Source organism: Sylvia atricapilla, chromosome 2, assembly GCF_009819655.1.
Source record: "Sylvia atricapilla isolate bSylAtr1 chromosome 2, bSylAtr1.pri, whole genome shotgun sequence".
Taxonomy (NCBI): domain Eukaryota; kingdom Metazoa; phylum Chordata; class Aves; order Passeriformes; family Sylviidae; genus Sylvia; species Sylvia atricapilla.
The window spans coordinates 54756562-54780526 of NC_089141.1; the positions used below are offsets into that span (position 1 = coordinate 54756562).

General features: G+C 38.3%; 1 protein-coding gene across 6 annotated transcripts in view; it reads left to right on the top strand.

Moving 5' to 3' along the window:
• Positions 1-23965, top strand: part of ENOX1 (ecto-NOX disulfide-thiol exchanger 1) — a 307210-nt gene that overhangs the window by 250255 nt on the left and 32990 nt on the right. For all 6 annotated transcript variants that reach the window (XM_066313327.1, XM_066313322.1, XM_066313323.1 and 3 more), the window contains one exon: positions 14213-14397. In XM_066313327.1, coding sequence (XP_066169424.1) covers positions 14213-14397 — 185 coding nt within the window. The remainder of the gene's footprint in view (positions 1-14212; positions 14398-23965) is intronic.

Below are 23965 nucleotides of genomic sequence, written 5' to 3' on the forward strand. Positions count from 1 at the left end.
TTCGAATAGAAATAACCAAGCCCCAGCTGTGTGGAGCTGAGTTTGGTTTTCCTTTGTTTCCAACTGAACAAGTGTCACAGCAGATCTCATGTCAGATCTTCTTTCTCCTGATCTCAGAGATCAGATAATTCTCCCTTCTTTTCTTCAAAGTCTAACCTTTTGGATTTATGGGAGATTTTTTTTTTCAAACAAAATCTGATTTATTTTTCTGTCATTACTCTACATCCCATATCTTTTTGGCATCAGATTTTATTGGTATTTAACAGACCCATAATTTGCCTATTGTTCTTTTAAACACTTAATGATAAGCATAATGTAAAATAACAAAATGTATTTACTTCTGAAATTAATGGGCTAGCATTGCTTTTTATTTTTTAAATAAAGTGGTACCATTTCAAAGCCATAAGCAGCTGGTATCATAAACAGCCCTGCAGTGATACAAAACAAATAAACCCAGTCAACAGATGCCACCAACCTGGTTTTAGAAGCATTCTCAAAGAAATGAAGGTATTTAAAATGTGGGGCTTTGAATTGTCACTGTAGTGACACAGTCCCCTTTCTGGCCAGAGAAGACAGCTGAACAACCCTTCTGAGCTCTGTGAGCGGAGTGACTTCCCTTCGAATGGAAATGCTCTGGGCACAGCAGACAATCAGCTTTGCTGCCTGGAACCATCAGGGGTGATCACTAGAAAGCAGTACAAGATGATTACTTCCTCTGTGCTGGGAAAAGTCTGCTCTAGTGTCTTTCGCAGCATGCCAGTTCAGAGCTGTTATCATCAGGCAGACTCCAATTGTGTGCCATAAAATGCATTCCATTTTTCCCACAGCTTTTACAAAAATGGGCTGAAGTTCAGGATGCATGTAGGTAGGGGCCTAATTTTATGCCCCTGGTTTTAAGTCCATTTGCCTCAAATAATGCTTCTCGTGCAGCTGAATTTAGCAGAAAAGTCTAGATGAATCAGGGCTGAATGTAGTTCCCTGGGGAATAAAAACAGCCTTGTGCTGTCCCAGGTACTGGGCCAATTGCTCTAGGTCATGTACAACACACAGGCTGCGGGGTGGAGGTCTCTGCTGGTCCTGTGGGTGCTGCCGTGAAGGGGTTAATCTAACTTCCAAATTTTGTAGGAAACATGCACTTCAAAGACATTTTCCTAATATGGGGTGTAGCACAACGTCCTGTTTACTACAAAACAAGTGTGTTGTGCTTTGATGCTTTTGCACTGCCAGAAATACTATTATCTAGATTACAATTTATCAAGTTTTCTGGGTATTTCATACTGATAAGGTTTTATGCAGGATCATTACATATGAGAATAGATTTAATCCTGTTTTTAGTAAGCTTTAAGGACACCGAGGGATTATTTATGTAATAAGATGCAAAGTTGCTATGGAAAATGCTATAGCAACCTAACATCTTCACAAAACCAAGCAGCCACTTGTGACAACAGTCTAAATTTACATTTATTTTAGTGTTATTTTATTGACATTCTAAGTGTCTCCTTTTGACAGCATTTTAAAATATGTTTTGCATTCATGCTAGAACAAAATTAACAGCATGTTGTTGGAATGAAGATGATGCTTATAATTCTTGGAGATAATTTTAGCATATTTCATTTTGTGTAAATAGCATTAAAATAATAGCGAAAAGAAGCTCAGGTGCATCCCATCTATTTGTAATTGAGAAAACAATGTACATTGAAAGTAATATTTTACAAGTCAGTGAAAACTAAACTGCTTTTATTTGCTTCATATTGGAATGAAAATATTTGTGAGAAAAAAATGATTTTGTTATTAGAATTTATTTCAAATCCTGTATCTTTTATTATAACTTTCCCAATTCAGGATACAGGCTATTATTTTTCATTAGGTTTCATAAAACAGGGCATCATTTCTAACATGTAAACTTACAGTTTGATAGGGGATTGCCCTATTTAAATGGGACTTTTCTAAAACAAAGGATAAAAATACACATTGCCCCTTAGGAGGTTAAATAAAAAGGGAAAGAATAAACAAACACAAAATGATGAAACAGTCTGAACTCTGTCCTCTGCTCATTGCAGTTAATAATGAAACTCACATTGAATTCAATGGGAGCAGAAGCAAGCTCTGTATATTGATTTTCTCCATCCCCCTCCATTAAGAGTCCTGAAGTGAGGCTGTAACATTGTTGAAGTGGGATGTTGGCAGCAAAATCAATAAAAGACAATATTAGAACATATGCTGTTTGCAGCTTCCTCACAATCTGATATAGCTTGTATTAGCATTCTTCTCCAAATTACATTTCATGCTTTCTATAAAGTGACCTTCCTTACAGTGCCTTCTCCAATATAAAACTTCTGTGCTCTTTCTTTCATATTTAGCCTTCACGAGAATGAGCCCTATTTATAACAGTGAAGGTGGTTGATTCTGAACAGAGCACAAAGAGCAGATTTCTTCAGGAGTGGCTTTAGCCTAAATGTTATTTCTGACCTCGAATGAAAGATCATTTCTATTAGTGTTTAAACTGAGACCTAGATCTGACATTTTCTTATTCATGCTGCCCTTCATGCCGTCTTGGTTTTAGAAGCCCTTCTCACCCTGGCACATCAGAGAAACTTGCAGATATTGCTTGAGGTGGAGATTTAGGTGCCTTCTTACCTGCCATTATTTCCAAGCATTGTCAGCCATTTGCCAACGTGTCAGAGGAGATAATGATCACAAGGCAGAGTCTTGCCTAATGTCAATACAAGCCTCTAAGCTCATAATTGCAGGTTTGAGGGGTGGTCTTATGCCATAAGACAAGCAAGGAAGAGTGGGTGAAGCTTTCAAAGCATTGAAAGCATCCTTTTCAAAGCATGAATTTTCTACTTCCTGGTGTGTCCAGCCGACTGGTAGTTTGTGATGTGGTTTCATGCCAGGACATAAAAACACACACCCAAAAGAGCTCCTGCTTGAAGCTACAGAAATCCCCAAAATACTGCTAGTTAATAATGGTGCTGTTTTACTTTGGTGAATGAATCTTAGATTCAGAGGAGTTTCTGCTCTTGTTTTGGATAAAGGCCATCTCAAGAAAATAAGCTTCTTACTAATGACAAATATCCATAGTATAGCATTTTCATGACAAGTATATTGTGGGATTTGATTCATAAATTTGAAAGCCAAGTGGATTCAAAGCTGCTTGGAGGTGAGTGATCTTCTTTTAGTCTTACTCGTATTGAGATTCATGGCAAAGAAAAGCGAAAACAAAGAACTGCCCTTTAGGATGTGAAATAACAGACTGAAGAGCTAGATACTGCACCATTTTATTCTAGTTCTCTGGTAGTTCCAGTGTGTGCCTCCTTGAACACCAGCATACAGAAAGGTGGTTTGTTTTGTTGGTGGTGGTTTTTGGTTTTGTTTTGCTTTTAAATTAGGATTTTTTTTCATTGGGCTTTTTGGGTTTTGTTTGCCTTTCAGTGGACAAAATAGTTTGCAACCTTTTGTTTATTTATCCAGCCCTCCAAATATTTGATGCATTGCAAGTTTTATCGTGTTTAAGAATTGTGCAAGCATGTCTTTACAGCACTTGGATCCAGTGGTTGCTGGGCTGCTTTGACAACAGCCAAGTGCCCACCTCGCATGTCAGCCTCTCTGGAGGTACTTGGGTGGTTGCCAGTTCCTTACACTACCTCCTTCATTGCTTCTTTGTCATCTGTCAGGTACAGACTATCTTCCTTTTTAAATTTGTCTGGAGACTAGTGAGCATTTTTTAACAGTCAAGGAAGAACATGATAAAAAGCAATAAGTTTCCCTGTGTTGTTCTGAGATAGTCATCTGTCTCATATAATGTTTTTTGAAAGATTTTGAGATGTCTGTGCTGTAAAACCTTGATCCTACAAGCTACTCCCTGCTGGTCAGAGTGTATGCACTCAGTTCTGCTCAATACCTGCAGATAAAATATCCTAAGTCGTGGCTTACTCAGAAAATCTGTTACAAGGACTATTTCACAATTATCTCTTCCAAGCTACACACTCTCTGCAAATTTCAATAAAATGTCTGTTTCTGAAAGGCCTGGAAGTACCTAACTAAGCTCGGTAGAATACTGTTACCTACAAGTTTGCAACACATTTTTTTTTTCAGAAGCTGAGAAAATACCTGCTAAACATGTTAAATTGTGAAAAAGCACAGAGGCCTCTATTTGCATATACTGAATATTCTGGAAGCAGAAGGGGAGAAAAGGAGGTTTGGGCTTGCAGATACAGCTCTTCTGAACACCCTTCCTGTCACATAAGGGATAAATTGCTCAAGAAAATCTCTCTGAATGTAGGGGTCAAAAATTACAAGCTTCATGTCATAATTTGCTTATGCCTTCTAAGGAATAAAGGGGTAAAAATGTATTCTCATTTAAAATCCATTTTTATCTAAGGCAAAAGTAACCAAGCAAGTATTTTAGTATTATGCATGATTTTAAAAGAAAAATTAACTCAGCCCTCTAATCCACTACAAGGTCAGAGAGATAGCTGGATAAACGTTCTCCTGCAATTTAAGGTGCAATAGAATTTTTTTCAAAAGTGGTTTATTCTCACATTTATAGAAAGTACTTTACATTTATGAACAAAATCTTCCTATTATAAATCAGACCAATTCAAATCATCACAGTCATTTAAACCACTCAGATCAGCTCTTCCCTAATGAATGTGACAAATTGAGGGATTCACATGCACTGTCAATTTTGTTTCTAAGTAGCAATGGCATTTTCTTCATAAATCCTACAGATTATTTTTTTCAATTTCTCACAGTGGTGCTGAGCCTGCATGCAGTTCCTAGTTCAAATGCCAACAGCAGTGATGCAGTCATGTGTCTGCAAATGCCAGTGCTGTCTAAGTCTGAGTAAAAACAGGAGGCATTTTGACTCCTTGAGAAGTAACCATCAGTGACCCACCTACATGGAGTTTTACCTGTATGCAATAATCCTTAAATACTCTAAGTGATTTATGTATCCCATGTACATGCACACTTACCTTTGTACAAAATATGTAAAATTATGTAACATATATGAAACACTCAGCATTCATCAGCATCTCTTCTGCTATGCAGAGTTCAAATGACTGTACCCTCAGCTGCAAAACACCAGTAGTAGAGGCAGTGTTTTTCATTACTGGTGTGGGAGTCAGTCAGTCAGTACCACGAGGTATCTCCTCAGTAACCAGTGCTTTTCTCATTTTCTTCATTCCTTCACCTTCGAGACTAAAATCTCCTCTGCTCATTTTTAGTATTATGTGAATACAGTAATTTTTAAAATATTGATTAGAGGAAAAAGCCACTTCTTTGCTGGCATCTTTAAAGAACAGTATCTGTAAAAGTGTTGTAATAATCTTTTTTCTCAATTAGAAAAAAAAAGTAGAACCTCTAAAAGAGATTTATTATTTGATTGATCATGTTTAACTGAGGCAGCAGTTATTGGTAAATACAAAGTATCAGAAAAATTCATCTCATCACAAGCCAAATATGCTAATAAGAAGTTAAGTAGCTTTTTGTGAACTTTGAAAATACCTGAGAATTGCTACTATTTTTGATCAAAATTATACTCCTACATTTTACTCTGATGGCTTTCTTCCTAACCAGCTTGACTAAAGTCCACCTATCAGAGATGTCTGTGCAGAGCCACATCTTCTTTTTCCTGTCTCCCCTTATACATATGCCAAGCCAGCTGGTATCGGTGCAATATCATGGCTGGTGGAAGAAGAAATGCAACCCAAAATGTAGAGAAGGAAAGGGCCCTTTGCTTTAAAGAGGTGACCTGCAGAAACTGGTCTCAGTGGGCCAGATTAACTAACGACTGTCAAAATATCATTTAGAACCTGTGTAAGGTTCCTGTTCTCCAAAGAGATGCTGTCAAGTAAAATAAACCTGAAATGTGTCAGGCTTTGATATTATTGTAACAACGTGGTCTCTTCCAAATTCCAAATATTCGTTTCTGTAATGTGATGTGACATCTTTGTAGGAAAAGTCCAAAATGCTTAATGCTGCAATTTACCTGGGACAGATCTGGGTAACAGGGGACTAGAGGATGTACTGCAAAATAAGTATGAGTGAGGAAAGAGAAACATCTGGCCATGTCAGGCAAGTGGGAATTAAAAATGAGCAAGTAGATGGACTCATGCATTTAGAGCTGGACATGAATTGAACAAAACCAGTGCAAAAATAAAAGATAGAAGGGTACCAAGAGAAGGGTAGGAAGATTGGCTTAAGGTGGGAAATCGATTTTGCATCTTATCAGCCCTTTGGAGAAAGTTCGATCACTGTTCAAGTGGATTTTCTGCAGCCACGAGGTCCAGATCAATTATCCCAAACTGATCACTGGAGTAAATGATCTCTTGTAAGACTAGCAAGGAATCTACATCTTTATTCCTTGGACTAGCTACAAGAGCTAGATTAAGTGGTCTTGTTAGTGTTTTTAATTAAAACTCAGTTTGTGAAAGCATGATTAAAAAGGAAGAACTAATACTGATCCACAGTCTAGAAAGTTTGGAAGCCACTATTCCAGAAACTTAAACTAGAGGTTTTCAGTTAATGATCTCTCTAGGCCTTTAAATAAAATGTGAGATGTCATGGGACCCATCATAGCACCACAGACTTGGCAGCAGTACTCTCGGGGGCATTCTTAGTCCCCTGCAGAGCCAGCATTTGCCTACGACTTTTTGTTATTACTCCCAGCTGGACAATAATAAGTCCTCCCTTTCCCTGCACCATCTCTGGTATTTGCAAAGAGATGTGCTTCATTACACAAGAAATAATAAGCCTTTATAAATTACTGGTGAGCCACAGGTATAGTAAACCGAGGATATTGCTGATGTCTGCTAAGCAGGGAGAAATTTTGGTTTTGAAACTGAGAAAAATCTCTTGTCAGAGAAACACTTTAATTTCTTAAATGTGAAGAGGTCTGCCCTGAATGGGATGGATAAAATTGTGATTAATAGAATGGGATATAGATAATAAAATCATAGAATCACAGCGCGACTTGTGTTGGAAGAGGCCTTAAATATCATCTAGTTCCAACCTGGCCTTGAACACTGCCAGGGACGGGGCATCCACATCTCTGAGCAACCTGTGCCAGTGCCTCAATATCCTTGCAGTAAGGAATTTCTTCCTAATATTTAATCTAGACCTGCTTTCAGTTTGAAGCAATTCTTCCTTGTCCCCTCACTACATGTGCTTGTAAATAGTCATACTCCAGCTTTCCTAGAGGTTCCCTTTTCTTTCTCTCTCTCTTTTCTTTCTTTCTTTCTTTTTTCTTCCTTTCTTTCTTTCTTTCTTTCTTTATTTCTTTCTTTTCTTTCTTTCTTTCTTTCTTTCTTTATTTCTTTCTTTCTTTCTTTCTTTCTTACTTTCTTTCATTCTTTCTTTCTTTCTTTCTCCTTTTTTTTAAGCATCCTTCCATTTACTAATTGTTTGCCACCATGTTTTATGTGAAAAAGAAGCCTGAAAATAATTCTCATGATTATTCAATTTGAACATCTGGTATTATCATGAATGTAACTGGTGTAATGAGGTTCTCTGCATTGAACATAGGCCGCATGGTAAGGAAAGGACTTTGAAACAACTGCACCTGAATTAAACAGGTTTCGCAAAAGAGTAAATTTCCCTCCCAGTGTGCAGGACCTAACTCCCACTAACATTAATGACAATAAACCCTTCTCATATAGGATAATTAGTGCCCTCAGAGTTTAAATTTGGAGGTACCAAGACATTCAAATGAAGTGTGCTTAGCATTTGAAAATAATGTGGAAATCTCTTTATTGTTTGGTTGCATTATGTCTGAAGAGGGATGGAAAAAAATTGTTTGTAGCTAGGTTAGCTTGTAATTGCTCCCAATTATTTATTTTTATACCATGTAAATTCTGTTTCTAGAGTTTATTCATGATGCTTAGCTAACTGTTTTCAAGCTGTAAGCAAAGTGTGTTTTTTTAAAAAAACTCAAGTGACATAGTCTGTTTTTGCAGGAATGAGGGAGAACTATGGAACAGGAATTTGTTAAAGAATGCGTTACAGGAAGATGGTTGCTTTTAACTGCTAATATCAGATGTATTCCTATGTATTTGCCACTGACATCTGAGCACTATGCTGGTTATCAGGTATTCGGTGTCCATAAAGAAAAGCAAGTGTCCTCTGGGAACTGAAGACAATAGATCAAGTGTGATTTAGATATTATATGACCCAGGATCCTGATACTGTGAAGTGGGCTCAAGAAGATGCCTCAGAACAACCAAGGTGTACTTGTCAAGTGTTACTCTTTTAGAAAGCTTCTTGGAGATTACAGAGAGAAGGGTCAGCTGTGACCCTTGGTGCTGGAGATGCTGGTTATCACCTGTTAAGTTACTCAAGTGTGTCTCTTCACCTCAGAGGCCATACAGCTTGCCATCTACAATGAGGGCTGTGCCTTCCTTCCCACCACCTTGCACAACTCCTCCAAACCTGACCTTCCCACACATCCCAAAGTGTGAGACTACTAACTGACACACATTGAGTGCCATTGAGTGATGGGACCCTCAGACTCTAGCACAAAATTAAATTTTCTGTGGGCTGGAGCACTAAGCATAGCCTTAGAGGGTGAAAATGAATGAGGCTCCAGTGGTCCTATGTAGTTATAGAATTAGAGAATGGTTTAGACTGGAAAGGACCTTAATGATTCTCTAGTTACAATTTCCCTGCCATGAGCAGAGATGCCACCCACTATAACTCCTAAGACCATCCAAACTGTACTTCTGCAAAGACTATCTTCCTTGCTAGTGACAAATGCCATTATTGTATAGCTTAACCCGTTTTCTACATCATCAAAATACAGATCATGTCCTTCCAGATCCTCCAGAAACATTTTTCCTTGCTGATTTTACCCTGCTTGTACTGCTTCACAGTTCACGTATTTGAAAAACAAGCAGACTAGCTAGAGGCCAGGGATAACTTTTATTGTTTGTATTTATAGTTGTGAACTTTGTGTCCTTATTTTTCTCCACTCACATTTGTTCAGTACCTCAAGCTGAAAACTCTTTGAAGAAGTAGCTGCATCTTGCAAGATGGCTTTTTTGATGTTGAAAATGCTCTGCAATGGGAGTGATGAAACAAATTACCTTAATATCCATTATTTTGAGATGCTTTGGTGCTTCTCTTTTTGCTGTTATCAAAAGGAGCATTATATCATTTAAAATCTCGTTTTCATGTCAGGAAATCAGAATTATAGATTCTGATTATAGATTAGCATTAGTAGAACTCAGATGACAGGGAGGCTTGGGAGTAGGCTCTTTCTCTGTTTTCATCTGCCTCACTATATCAATACATCAGCTACAGTTCAAAAACCCTGAAAAATTTTGCTGGTTAGACCAAAAGTCTGGATAAACATCACAGAAGTTCTGTTTTATGATCTATTTCTGTACAAATATAGAAGAATCTACAGGAAATATAAACTATGGAAGAAGTTCTGTTAGGAGGATGTATGGAAAAATCTTTACTCTGAATTTACAGGCAGGTTTTCTGTTATTCATTTTAGTTTGTCATTTGTTTTTCAGATACTACTTTCAGATTTCTTCAGGCTCTTGAGATAACCTACTGCTTATACTTTTCAACTCTGTGTGTCCTCAGTATGCAAATTAGTGGACTGTCATTAACATTAACTTTAATGTTATTAGGGCATCATCTAATGAGAAATCCACAGTGCAGGTCTGTGTAAGTAGAAATGGTAGAAAATGTTGAATTCTTCCTAATGTCCTCAATAAAGAAATGCATTCGGAGATGTGGGGTGTTAGCTTTATTTCCTGGCCACTAAGACATGATGTGGGTCATAAAAGACTACAATTACCTCATATAACCTGTGAAAGTTTACTCTGCTTTGGCTTCTGTTGGCATTGATATGCATTAGGTTAAGTGCAATCACTGAGTACCAGCTGAAAGTGAAAACTACAGATCAGTGCTAGTCAGAAAGAACACACTCTCTTGACTATCCAAAGTAGATGCCCTAGAAAAATAAATTTAATTGCTTGTTTCTTCTGAGATAGCCATCAATGAATATGTCCTTAGATTTCAGTGGATTTCTAATCAGCCAGTCATTTCTTGTATTAAAGAGGGTGTCTTTTTGATTTGGATCTAGTGTGGATCCACTAAATGGAGCCTATCTTGCTGCTGAGGCTGTTGCCAAACTGAATACAGCACTTCTGCCTCAGCACAAAGGAATCACACTAACCTCTTGGAAGTCTTTGAAATATCAGTGCAAAGGTTTCCCCCACGTATGTATGTCTAATCTTCCTTCAGCTGCTTCTCTGAGGCTGGCAGGTATCATTTTGCATCCCTCAGTGAAAATGCTGTAAAGAGAATATTGAGCTGTTTTCCAGCTGTGTTTGTTTAGGTAGGAATATTTTCTTCTACTTGCCGCACAGGCAGCTATTTGGGATTGTTGTCAGTTTTCTTTTGATATGGATTCCTTGTATATAGTTCTTCTGTAAATGCTTTCAGCATTCATTGTCTTCTTATCCGAATATGGGTTTTTTAGTGTGCCTCAGAGAGGGATTTTGTAGATGAGTATCTGAACTACCAAATGTAAAAGTGCTTGAGATGAGATGAACAAAATTTTTTTCAACTAAAACTACATTCATTCGTCTTTGTCAATGAACTCTTAGCAAAAATTTATGCAAGATTTGAAAAAAATTACTTTTGAAAATTCAGATTCTCTTTCCCCTAAAATTCCCCTCTATTTTTAATTTAGTATTCAATGAACTGCCTTTCTCTATATCTTATATAATAAATCAAATACCATTATATATAATTGCTGGAAATGAAATATAATTTAAGGTATATTATAGGGTGTTTTTATAGAATAGATATTTTGCTTGAAATCAAAAGAGACATTGATATGAATTAAGAGTTAATTAAGAGTTATTTTAATCTCAGTGCATTAAATATAGATATATTAAAATTATAGTTATGTTAGGTCAATGCAAAGAATGTGTCTGATTTTGTTTAAAACAGCTACCCAATGTTGAATGCGCTGGACACCCTGAGGTCTGGCAGATGTCTTCCTTTTGTCTTATTCTCCTTTTCTGTTAACCATTCTGTCCATACATGTTAGGAACAAAATATGTGTAGGTTTAAATTAAATAGCAAAGTAGTTAATGTCATATCATTTATGGACTCTTATCTATAATTAATTCATTTAAAAGCTTGTGGCCATTTAATACTCTGTTACACTCTGTTGCTATATATGTTGCATCTTCCTAATTTAAGAACATATTTCTGCCTTGGACCCTTTGTTATTTGCTCTGCTATGAGTGGTTGGGATGATCACCCAAGTGTATAATAATGTTGATAAGGTACTCTACACCTGAGGGAATGCTGCCTATCCGAAATGTATCTCTCCTGTATTCTTATTCTCTCACTTTAGGTGGTTTGGGATGTTTTCATTTTGTCTTAAAATAGATTGCAACAACTTCGAGACACAGCCTTTGTCTTCTGGTGTGTGCAGAAAAGAACAGGGCACCAACCTTGGATGGAACTTTTTGGTAGCACTGCAATGTAGTTATTGTTATACAGGTTTTAATATTATATATTACATGTGATTTTTAAAGTAATGACATAATAGCATTCAAAGGTGCATCTCTGTTTTCAAGCGGTAAAAATCTGCATTGCATTCCTGCAGGCTAAGTGGACAGTTACCTTCATTGCTCCTATGTATTTTGACTTGTTCCATTTGGATTAGTTATTTTTTTAAACTCTAATAAGTTCATCACATACAAGTTATTTGCATCTGTGATATGTTGTAGCCCTTTTCATTTCTCCTATTTTGCTGACCCTGTAGAAGACATCTCTTGGTGTCTGTAGCCCCCCTTAATAGGCTGAACTAACCTAGGAGTACAAAAAGGAGAAGAAATTCTCCAATTAGGCTGTAGTGAGGCACAGAAAAGAGTCAAGCAGCCTTCCCAGATAAGGCAATCTAAACCTCAGCTTGATCTGGGTCAGAACCCACATTTCAGTGGGGAAATACACAGGCTTCATGCCCCCACTTGTACAGCAGCTCTCACAAGTTTTTTGAGAGCTGGAATAGACAATGAGCAACAGATGAACTACTGCTCCCGAGCCACTGTAGAAACTTGAGTACATCCCTGATGGTCTCTATTCCTGTTCTCAGGAGCTGCAGGGTAGGCAGTTTCTGGCTAGAATTTAGTGTTACATTAAAAAATATCCCCAAAATGTATAAATTTTGTGAGAGTCTAATTGGTAGAAGTAAGAGAGTACAAATGACAGAGAGATTTTTCACCAGAGGCTGTAGTGTTAAGACAACGGGAAACAGTTATAAACTGAAAGAGGGTGGGTTTTGATTGGACACAAGGAAGAAATATTTTAGGATTAGGGTAATGAGACAATTGCACAAATTGTACTAACTAATCTTTAGAGGTCCTTTCCAACATGAACTATTTAATTTTGACTTGAGATTTTTTGGGGGCTGATGTTTCTATTTGCTTGGCCTCTATTTTTTTTTTTTTTAATCCTTTCTTTGATTATAGCTTGTTGGCTCTTACAAAAATTAAAACTAAAAACAGTACTTCATCCTCTTATTTGCCCATTGGACTTATCAGTGCAATTTCTTGAGGGTAAATTTTGTCATGGAAGGGTGATTACATGCCTTTCAGAACAATTTAATTTAACGTAACAATACTGTAACTCTTGCTAAATCTTGCAGAGAGGTTCTGTAAAATACCCAAATTAAGCACAGTGACCAATCCATGTCTGTATTTGAATAGTAGCTGACTGTACTTTATTTTGAATAATGCATTTGTGCTCTTTTAAAATTATTAAAAATTATCTGAGATGAAGGTAGATTTGTCCTACCAAAGATAAAACATTTTTATTGCTAATGAAATATTGTGACATTCTACCTAAGTGCTGGTATAATTTTACAAATGTGCTGAATCATGTTATCATGAGGAACAGGGGACTCTTTATCTGTGGAAGGTCTAGTCAAGAGGTGCCTAGTATTAAATGGAGTTAATATGCAATTTCATATAATTTGGAATTTAACCATACTGCTGTTGTAGGTGGGCAAAAAGGAATTCTATGATGTCAAGCCTGAAATCATTTAATCAGGAATGTAAATCAGTTATGTGGTTCAGTTACCAAATGTTGATAGAACCAGCTATAGTAGATTGTTGTTTTTTAATTACAGCTGCTCTGTAATGTTGTTGTGTCACCAGGTTCCAAGAAAGAAAATAGCATGGTATGGCAGTTTGCTACGCCAAATGACCACTGCTCCTGCCAAATATAAACACTAGCAGGAGTGGATTCTTCTAAAGGATGATAGCCACATCCCTAATTAATGAATGCCACCTTTCCCTATATGTATTTATGTTCAAATAATTTATTTAAATAATGTCCCTACTACATGCTTTATAGCCTTCTGCCTTTTGCTACACAAATTTTAGCTTATATTGCAGACTGTGCAAGTCATTTGGCAAATGTAATTTCCATCCCTGCATACTAATCGATTTCTTCACAAACACCTGCTATCAATTATGATAATAAAAATGCCATTCTAAATTGAAAGGGGGCCAAATGGAGCTTCCTAAGGAAATGACTTAAGTGTCTTTCAATGCCTTTAATGTAGTAATGTTCTTGTAGTGCCAACACGTTTTTTCAACATTTGCATTTTATATAATTTTTTTCTATTACATCATTTTTCTGTCTAAATGGTTCCTCATAACTGTTATTGTGAAGTAGTTCATAGCAAGGCTGGAGAGAAATTTCTGTGTTTCCTCTCTCATGGGACTAAATCCAGCAACTTTGCATTGGGAAAATTCCTTAGCACAGACCTGATTGGAACATCTGGCCACCGTGCAAGTATAAATACTAAATGGCTGTATCGGTTCCTATAACATCACTGGGAAAACATTGTAAAGTTGGTGAGTGCCTTGCCCTTGGACTGCATGCCAGCTTCTTCCTAAAATATAAGCCTAAATTTAGCAGCCAGATTGCAAGTAGCATTTGAATTATCCAGGGTCACTTTATGGCTTCTTCCATCCCAGAAAATAACCTCCCAGCAACAATCCTTGCCAGAACCTAATCATGTTCAGCTCTGCTGGGTCTTGTTTCAGCTCTGCAATGTCTCACTGGCGTTCAGCTGTATTGTCATCTCTCCAGACAATGTCCTCTGTGTTATTTGAAAAGAAACAATCCATTTCACTGACTTTTTTTCCACATTTTCATTTTCTCTTAGCTCTAGCTGCCCAAGCATATGCACTAAAGGAAGAGAACGATAGTCTCCGATGGCAGCTGGATGCTTATAGGAACGAAGTGGAGCTCCTGAAGCAGGAGAAAGGACAACTCTTTCGAACAGAGGAAAGCCTTACAAAGGACCAGCAGTTGCAGTTCCTACAGCAGACAATGCAAGGCATGCAGCAGGTATTGCTAAGGGAGAAAAAAACAGGTCTTCTATTTTAGGAAAGTGGTACCATGGAGCTCTGCTATACTCAAGACTATTCATTAAGGTCCTGATTTATTTTCAGAAAATCACAGGGACTTTAGGTGGGGGAAAAGGGAGGAAAATTTGGAGATTGATTTAGGCATGGTCATTTTGGGAATTCATAAACTGCAAACCCATTGATCATTCAAGAAAACTCCTTATGCTTTTGCTAGTTATGAGCAAATTGCTCTGATCCTCTTCTTAAGCTAATCCAACTGGCCCTGGTACTGCAGAAATTTTTTTTAAAATTGTCTAATATATCATAGTCAATGTTCTGGGGTGTCTTCATTTGCATTCGTCTGCATACTTTTTCCTGTTATTGTTTGAGAATGACTGAGACATCAGTGTGTCCAGACTACCCGCCTTAACTTCCAAATCATTAGCAGCATCAGGGCTATTTCCTGAGCTATTATCATTTATGCTGACCCATGGATGTAACCTTTTCATTCAGACAGTTTTTAAGCGGTTTAATGCAGCAAAAAAAGCTTTTTCTTAAACACCAGTCAACAAGAAACTACACTGTGTCCCTGCAGGGGCAAGGGGTGTCAGTTTATCATAATTATTGTCCCTTATTTGTTAGTGTGCTCCTAACACCGTGCTGGATGAGTCTTGGCAAGCACATCCAGAATGCTCCCACTGTGTTGTCTGACTTGTCCACCTTCACACGAGCAGCCCTCATCCAGCCTGCATGTGAGCAGCGTCTTCCCTGCCCAGGCACTTGTGTTCAGCTGCTCCGTGACAGAACACAAGGGCAGTGGCTCATAACCCACAGTGCTGGGTTGTGCTCCCAGCTGGAGTGGAGCTTCTCGGCCTGCACTGTGGAGGTTAATTTTGCTTCCTTCATCTCTAGCACCACACACACTCCTCTGTCACCCCCAGTAATTAGATTCCAGAAGGGGACAAGCTGTACTCATTTCCAGACTCTACCAAGCTGCATTTGTATGGCAAAACCCAGGCGGTGCTCACTTACATATGAGCTGCATTGTTGGGCTAGGAATTACATGGCTGAACGGCTACCCACAGAATCCAGCAACTAACACCCAATAACAGAGTGCTGGACAACCCTACATGCACATTGATATCAACACAAGCCCCTTTAAGCCTGCAAAGTTTTACAAAATCAGGATGATTTATTATATGGTGGAATAAGTCTGACCAAAATACTTTAAAAGTTGAAAATAAGTAATTGATAATTCAGGAATAAAATCTTTCCCAGACTTCAGAATTAAGTCATTACTCAGAAATACTTGAGGTTTCTGTATACTTTAGATAAGCTTGAGGTCTGTTCATGATCTTATCCTTATATAAATGGATACCTAAATATCACTGGTTTTAATAAATTTAACACCATATGTAAAGATTGTGCTATATTTCATCCTGGTGCTAATTCTCCATTAAAAATAGTGAAAAGTAGGCATAAAATACTACTAAATAAAAATTCTGGAGCCCTAGCAGCCATTTGGCATTATTATAATTTTCTGTCTGGAGTCTGGATGAAGTATCATTAAGTCTGTAGAATATAAATAGATTTTTATTGAACTTCAAGCAAATGTTAATAATGCAAATCAATAACACAGAGTGACTGACTTATCTCTCTGTTCAGCTGGCCATGGACACTGTAGTCCTTATTCCTCTGAGAGTTCCTGTGTTCGTGACAGTTTTGCTGTGAGTTTCTCAATTTTTCTAGTTTGCCGTCTCAGGGTCAGACCTACTTGCTCCCAATGGGATATAATTAGAGATGGCCCAAGGAGCTGGAGAAGACACTGCAGATAATCCAGCCTGACAATATGCTGAGGAGAGCAGCAACACAGAAGCACGGGAGGTGAAGTTCAGAATATTTGGTGGGAAATTACCAGTCAGTTAAGCAGCTGGATGATGGTTTTGGATTTCAGTAATTAGCTATAGTCATGACATCCCATAACCTTTGTGATTTTCATGCAGCTAATGCATGAATATGTAGAAATAAACCTTTGATTTAGGTAGACTCAGTTTTATCTCAGTTTGGTTTTGTAAATGTTGAGAGATGACAACCTTAGCTGAAATCCGTCAGAGTAGCAGGTGCTCAGCATCTATGGAAATCAGTCTCACTATGAAATATTAAATATATACCCAGGACCTGAGTATAAATAATTTAACAAGAAGACCTGTATTCCCTTTTATCCTTTTGTATATATTAAAATTAATTTCAGACAAGGTAAACTGAATGCCACAGAATTCCTGAACCCTTCATATATGTCAGCATTAAAAAACATATTTCTCCTTCTTCTTTTCTCTTCATTCTCCCCCATTTTTTCTTTCACTTCTTCTTCTAACTCTAACTCTGAAAACTAGAGAACAAGTTATTTGAGCTTCAGCCTGAAAAGCAGATATATCTGAGAAAAAATTGGATGCACTTTCAGAATCAAGAGATTTTTTGCAAACATATTTGGTGCCAAACAATAGCAAATAACACAACACCAATGTATTTTTAATGTACTTCTACCATCTGGATGTTTTTCAGGATTCTTCCCTGTATTTGCAGGACTGATGAAACGAATGTTTATTTTCTCTTCCATCACTCCCACTGATCCAAAGTAGCATCAGGAAAATCACACAGATGTTTGTTTATGAAGTGTACCTTATGGGCAGTAGTAGCAATCTCCTTATTTGCTGTATCTAAAAAAAGAAAATCCTTTGGACTAATGACATTGAACTTATGGGGGTTTTAGTCAACTTCCTACATAGAACTGTGTCACAGTTTAATTTCATACCCACTGTGAGATCTCAAACAATGGAAATAATGTCTTGTATCCATAGTAACAAATGAGACACTTTACCTGATTTTGAGATGGAAATTGAATTTACTTGTCGCTGCTGCATAGGTGGTATTGCCTTCAATTTATTTCTATATGAGAACACACGTACCAAGAAGATCACTTTTTGAATGGCTCTTTTTCCAGCAGTGTTTGGTATGGTCTAAAAAAGACTGTGATCACAAGAAAGGATGTTTTAGTTGTAACTATTTTTGCAACACTTCACAGCACAGCTGTAGGAATTTTTTTAATCTTGCCTCTCTGTCTGAATTATTTCACCAGATACATGACTATAGGTAATGCAGAAAATATCACCTGGTAGTGTTGCTTAATGCTTGAAATTATAAGGCTCAATTTTCCGTGGGTATATAATTTCTCCAAATTTTAACCATTTAGTTTAGTATAATCCATGTGGAATAGCAAGCAGAATTCTTTTGAGAAAAAATCCTCTACAAAATCTTTCAGCCATTCCAAGAACAAAGCATGAAAAATACACTTTTATTATATATTGTCCATCAAATATAATTCTTGAAGAAGTGTGCTTGCCACATTTATGCTTTGAAGCAAAGGCTCAGAATTTGTCAGTGAGTCTCTACTGAATTAATGATGTGTTCCAGATCCTTTATACAATCTGTCTGAAACTGATAGTGTTAGCAAGCCTTTTGAAAAATGTCAGTTTGCCACATAGGAGATGACACTCATTAGCATGTGTTTGAGTAAATTCTAGATTTTTACTGGTCATCCAGGATCGTTCATGAAGCACTTCCACAGCACAGCCATCAGTGTGATGTTTTAAGCCTCAAGTTATTCCTGAGTCTACAGAGCATGTCTCATTTAATGTGGCTCTAATTTAAATAGTTAGCTCCACCTTTTTTGTCAGGCTTGACTGGCCAAGGTAGGGGGCCATGATTGTGTAGCTGTGCTGATTCCTGAGCTGATACATTTGCCAATAGGCTGGTAATTTTGCATGGTGCTTCATTGCATCATGTAAATGTAGGATAATGTTCTTTCCTCTCATAACTCCCTGAGCATGATGGGCTGAATTTAGCTCCTGCAGGCAAAGGTGTCATCCACAAATTCCCATTTAAATCATGCTTCTGTCTACGTTATTTCCAGGAAAGGTATAAACATGCCTAGAGTTTTGCTATTGCCCATGCTGGGGTGTGTCTGAGACATCTAAGGGGCACCTCATTGCCCCCATCATTGCCTAAGGGGCCTAATTCAATGGCTGGGCTTGGGATCATACTCTTAACACAGAGTGACAACCCAGCCTCCCCTTTGCTGGCAGGGGTGCATTAAAGCCCAGCCACGGGGTTATTGCAGCAGCAGGGATGCACCACAGTGCCTCTCTTAAAATTAGTGCTCAAGCTGGAAAGCCAGAACACAGGTAACAGTCATGTGTGGTGGGTGTAGGGCTGACATAAAGGCTGACACACTGCTGTGAGTGCCACCAACTCAGCTCAGCATGTCTCAGCAGGAGACCGAACATATTCTGGCCCTGCTGATGATCCAGATGAGTGTCACTCTGATGCAGTGCAATAAAAGTCCACTTTTGTCTTCTCTTCTTTTTCTCTCCAGACAATAGCAATTTAATATGAATTGCAGTGCAGATTGTGAACCTGAACACTCAGAAGCCAGGTGCTGCCAGAGCCACTGACTGTGCATTTTGCTTTGAATACCTCAGAGACCCTTCCCCATTTGGTGCCGCAGGCAGAAAGTACACAGTTAATCATCACCTGTTCAATACCTTCCTGTCCTTGCTGTTCAATATGCAGCTCAAGGTCTTTCTGCAAAGGCCACATTGCTCCTGACATTTCCTACCTAACAAGGACTTTCTTTTGCAGTTTACTAATCGTTTAATGAGTAAAATAAATAGCACGTGTATGTGAGACTGATACACCTTTTTTAAAGAGCTCTGATAAATGCCAGATGACTAGCAATCATAAAATTACAGAATCATTTAGGTTGTAAAGGACCTATAAGATCATCAAATCCAGCAATTAACCCAGTATTGCCCAGTGCACCGCTAAGCGCAGCATCTGCACATCTTTTAAATATCCCCAGGGATGGTGACTCCACCACTTCCCTGGGCAGCCTGTTCCAAAGCTGGATGACCCTTCTCGGTGGGGAAATTTTTCCTCATATCCAGCCCTAAACCTCATGTCAGGCTTTCAGTGTTCTCTCTGTGATATGCCTCACTTTTGTGCTTGAGAGGGTAGGAATTGCTGTTGGAGTGCATTGCAGCTCGCTCTTTACACTCTTCGCTCCCCCAAAGGAGCATGGTCAGGGTACATATTTGGTGATGCAGACTGTGGGGAGACAGATTACAACCCTTTTGTCTAATGGAGGTGTCACAGAAGTCATCTATCAACTTTTTCAGCAAGACCATGTACCTCTAAAACATAGTAACTCTTCTAAGTAGAAAATCCAAAGGTAACTAGTCTTGGCCTCACTATGCTGCCTTTGAAATTAATTGGATTTCTACCATTCCCAGACGTTAGAGCAGAGCCAATCAATTTTCAGATGGAGCTGGCAGAATTTTTTTTCTACAAGCAAAGATGGCACTGCTCAGGTCTTTCCTTCCCTTTTATTCATAGCTTTTTCTCATACAAGTAGTAGAGTTAATATTCCCATGGTCCACACTCTTTCAGTGGGAGCAGGGACAAAAAGAACATTTCTGTGCAGGAACTTGCAACAGACAGTAGGGCAGGGCATCTTGAGGCTTTTTTTTCCTCATCAATCTTTTAACCAATCTACCACCTATTAAGTCCCGAGTCTCAGCTGGCATTGAGATCTGCAGGTCTCAGATCCTTCACACATGTTGTTAGCTGTCACAGCCATTCCTTTCTATCACATACAAACATTCTGAAATGTCAGAAGCCACAGACAAAGATGCTGGTGGCTGAAAACTGCTGAATCTGGTGCTATGTGTGTGCCATGGCCATTATTACAATGATATACCTTTAAATATACAGGTTCTAGTAGCAGTTTAGTGCTGAAATTAAGATCATTGTTGAATAGATGGAGCATGTTATGGCTATATTTATTAATATAGCCTAAGTGCAGAGGAGATTTGTAGCCTTTTTTTATTCCATCCACCTCTTGCTCATGAGACATCTGTGCAGCATACAACCCAACCAATGTACTTATGTACAACTATAAACTGATTCTTCTCCAAAGCAGCATTAAAGAAGAATAAATATATGAGATTTAAAAAAATCCTTTTATTTGCATTTTACCAGGTAAATTAACAGACCAGAATAATTACGTTGGAACTGTTTTTAATTGCTACTCTTGCAGTATGAATTCCAGTTAGATTATTTTTTCTGTAAAAATGCCACTGGAGTAGTAAGGGCAGTACTGATAACATTATAGGGAATGGATACAAGTTAAGTGTGAGGTACTGGACTCAACATACAGATCTTCCCTTCCATGCCTGTCCCTTCTCTCACCCAGTGGCTGATATTTGAGAACTGGTTAAGAAATATGTGATCACCCAGGAGAGAGAGAAGTGTTCCCATAAGTCTTGGGGAACAAGATTGTCTTGTTGTCTTGATTGTCTTGTACAACCAGGGCTCTGTACAGTCCAATCAATCTTTAAACTTCCAGAAAACACTCACTCTTTTGATTATATTAAAAAAAAAAAAAAAAGGAGCAGCTGGCAATTAAGTGCTATTTATTTACCAGATCTCAGACAAGCCAAATGGGTTCTCTTCTCTGTTTAACAACCTTTCTTTATTGAAAGTAATGTTTGATTTCCCACTTCTGCAACCACCACTTCAATAATATTAGAGGAATGTAAATAAGGACCCACAGATACTTTCAGCACCATATTCCTGACAGCTGTTCTAGTGGTAAGATGCAGGACAGTAGCATCTTTTCTCCTGCTAGTGCTGGTAAAGCTGGACTGAGATTGGCAGCAAGAATAAACCCTTCATAGAGAAATAACTGGGCTGCACACATTTTATTTACAGTGTGAAATAAATAACCTACTATCTTCATTAACATGCTTGTGTAGTCTAGTGGTGGTAAAGGACAAATCTTACAAGTTTTACAGTCCAGTGATCTTACATGAATTTTTTAAGAGATCCTAAACACTAGCATTGGCTTGCTGATTAGAATTTCCAAATGTGTTTGATGCTATCAGTGCTAAGAACTCTGTTTCCATTACTAGGAATTGTGTTTCAGTGGAAATTACACTGGGTAAATTGATTCTCTTCCATAATATCGTTCTTCTAATTAAATTTTTATTCCCCATCAAAATAAATAAAATATTTTTTCTTGAATAGGAAATCAAAATTTAAAAGATCTGTTCTGGTTTGTTGAGAAAAGGCATGCTGTGTCATGCTCATTTTCAGTCCCATGAAAGAAGAGATGGTATCACACTGCTCAAGTGCCATTAACTGGTGAGGAGCTATCCACAATGGACAGCACAGGTGAAAGGCTGGAGAAGATGATGTTGTTATGACCAGATGATTATGTCTTCCTTTGACAGTGCATCTTGCAAGGTGCTAACTTGTTCCCTTGTAGGACAGATATGAGGGAAGAGAGAACATGACACTTATTTGGGATCAGCCCGCTTTCTTTTGTCAGGATCAGGATCTACTCACCTGCTGTCAGTAAAGGGCTTTGTGATATTCCAATCACCTCATTTAGCAAAGAAAGGAGGGAGCTTTACTGATGAAGTCCAATGGGCTTTTGTCAGGCTTCTCCCCTTCTCAGGCCACCACCAAAATGAAGGACCTTGTGTAATTTGCTGTGAAACCCAGATCCCAGAGAGGGATCCCTGATGCTATAAAGATATGTGTCTTATTACTAAATTTAAATTCTGAGATGAAGGGTTGACTCTGTAAGGTTCCTATGGACTTGGTCTTTTGTTCATTAGCTGCAAAAGCCCACAGCTGACTGAAGACAACTTGTCTTTCTTGATGAGTAAGAGGTGCAGTTGATAATTACTTGGCAGAGGAAAGCTGTAGACTGTCTCTTAAACCATCCCATGTTCTCCTTTCCTCTTTTGCCCAGCCTGTAACACTGCCTTTTGTAGCTGGTGTGGCTGTATTGCTAACCCTCACAGAAACAAAAACAAAACCAAAACAAACAAACAAACAAACAAACAAAAACAAAAAACAAAAAAACAAAAAAAAAAAAAAAAAAAACAAAAAAAAAAAAAAAAGAAAGAGAGCTAATTCTCTGATATCTATCAGCTATTCTCTGGAATCCTAGAAAATTGAAGTCAGAAGGTACATCTGAAGGTCATGTACACCCTGCTCAAAACAGAGGCACCTCTGGAGTCATCTCAGTTTTGTTCAAGACCTAGTCCGGTTATGGTCTCAGTACCTCCTAGGATGGAGGGTCCACAGCTTCTCTGAGCTCTTCTTCAAGAGTTGGCCACCCCCACTGTGGAATATTTTCCTACTGTGTAATAAAAATGTTTTTGCTGTCTATTTGTACTCAACCCTTACTCAAGAAAAGCCTGACTCCATCTCCTCTGTAACCTCCCTCTAGGTAGTTTCAGTGTGTCTGTGTCCATCTGTCTGTTTCTCTTTTGGTTTGTTTCTTAGGAAACAGGCCTGCAACTACTCTGGGCAGTGTAGAGCTGTAGGACCTCTGGAGTCTGTCAATAACAGGGGAAGGGAAGCAGGGTAAAAACCTCCCTAAGGAAGCAGCTGGACAGATTTGTTCTTTTGTGCCACCACACACATTCCCCTACCATGTGTGCAGCTCCCTGGCCCCCTCTGAGGTGGTAAACCTGCAGAGCAAACATGTTCAGCATGGTCTTTGCCTCTGGCCAGAGAGCCAGGAGAACTCACTTTGCAGGTGAACGCCTGTCGAGCAGGAGCTGGGCTGTTCATCCACATCCAGCGCTTCACCAGCCCTTGTTCATCATTGCAAACCCCATGATCCAACCAAATAGTGCCACCCATACAGCCAGGGACACAGCCAGTCCCTGAGAGCTGGCAGGAGTGAGAAACACTGCACTATTCCACTGTGTTTCTTTTTAATCCCTTAAAAAACCCAAAGCACAGCCATACTCTTTATTTTAACAATGCCTTGCTGCAACATGGCTAACTTCCTTGAAGGCTCATTTCTAAAGCTTCTTTGACTTGTCTTTCACATTCTCCTGTTTCCTTGGTGATTTGTCAGGCCTCATCAGCGTCTTGTTACTAATGCATATTTGCTCAGCTGGGAAGTCACTTTCTCATTATTCAAGCCTGCCGTGTGCTGGCCATTTGTGATATGAAATCTTGTCTGTCTTACAAAAAAAGATGCTCTTCCAGACAATCCATGAGAGTACTGGGAGAGGGATTTGTATTTTCACTTTGCAAATGAAAAACTTAATTTTTTTTTTCTTTTCCTCCTACCTAAGGAAGATTCTGAAAGGAAACGTTTGTCATTCTTCCCCTCTGTGTTTGTAAACAGGTTCTAAGAATTTCAAAACATTCATTTCCTTGTCATTTTCCATGTGGCAAACTCTTAATTTCTTTTTCTTTTTATATAATAAACTTAGAAAAGATGGAACAAGGTTTTACTTGGGGAAAAAGAAAAATTATAATAAAACATCAGAAATTGCTATGATAAGTGAGTGCTTTAATTTTTAGGTGAACTTTGCAGTCATTTGAATGCCTGTGGTTTCACACTTTTCAGATCTTTGATTCTTGTGTAGTTTTGGGAAAAGGACTTTACTTTTGCACAAGTGAGTTCTGCTTCCCAAGAT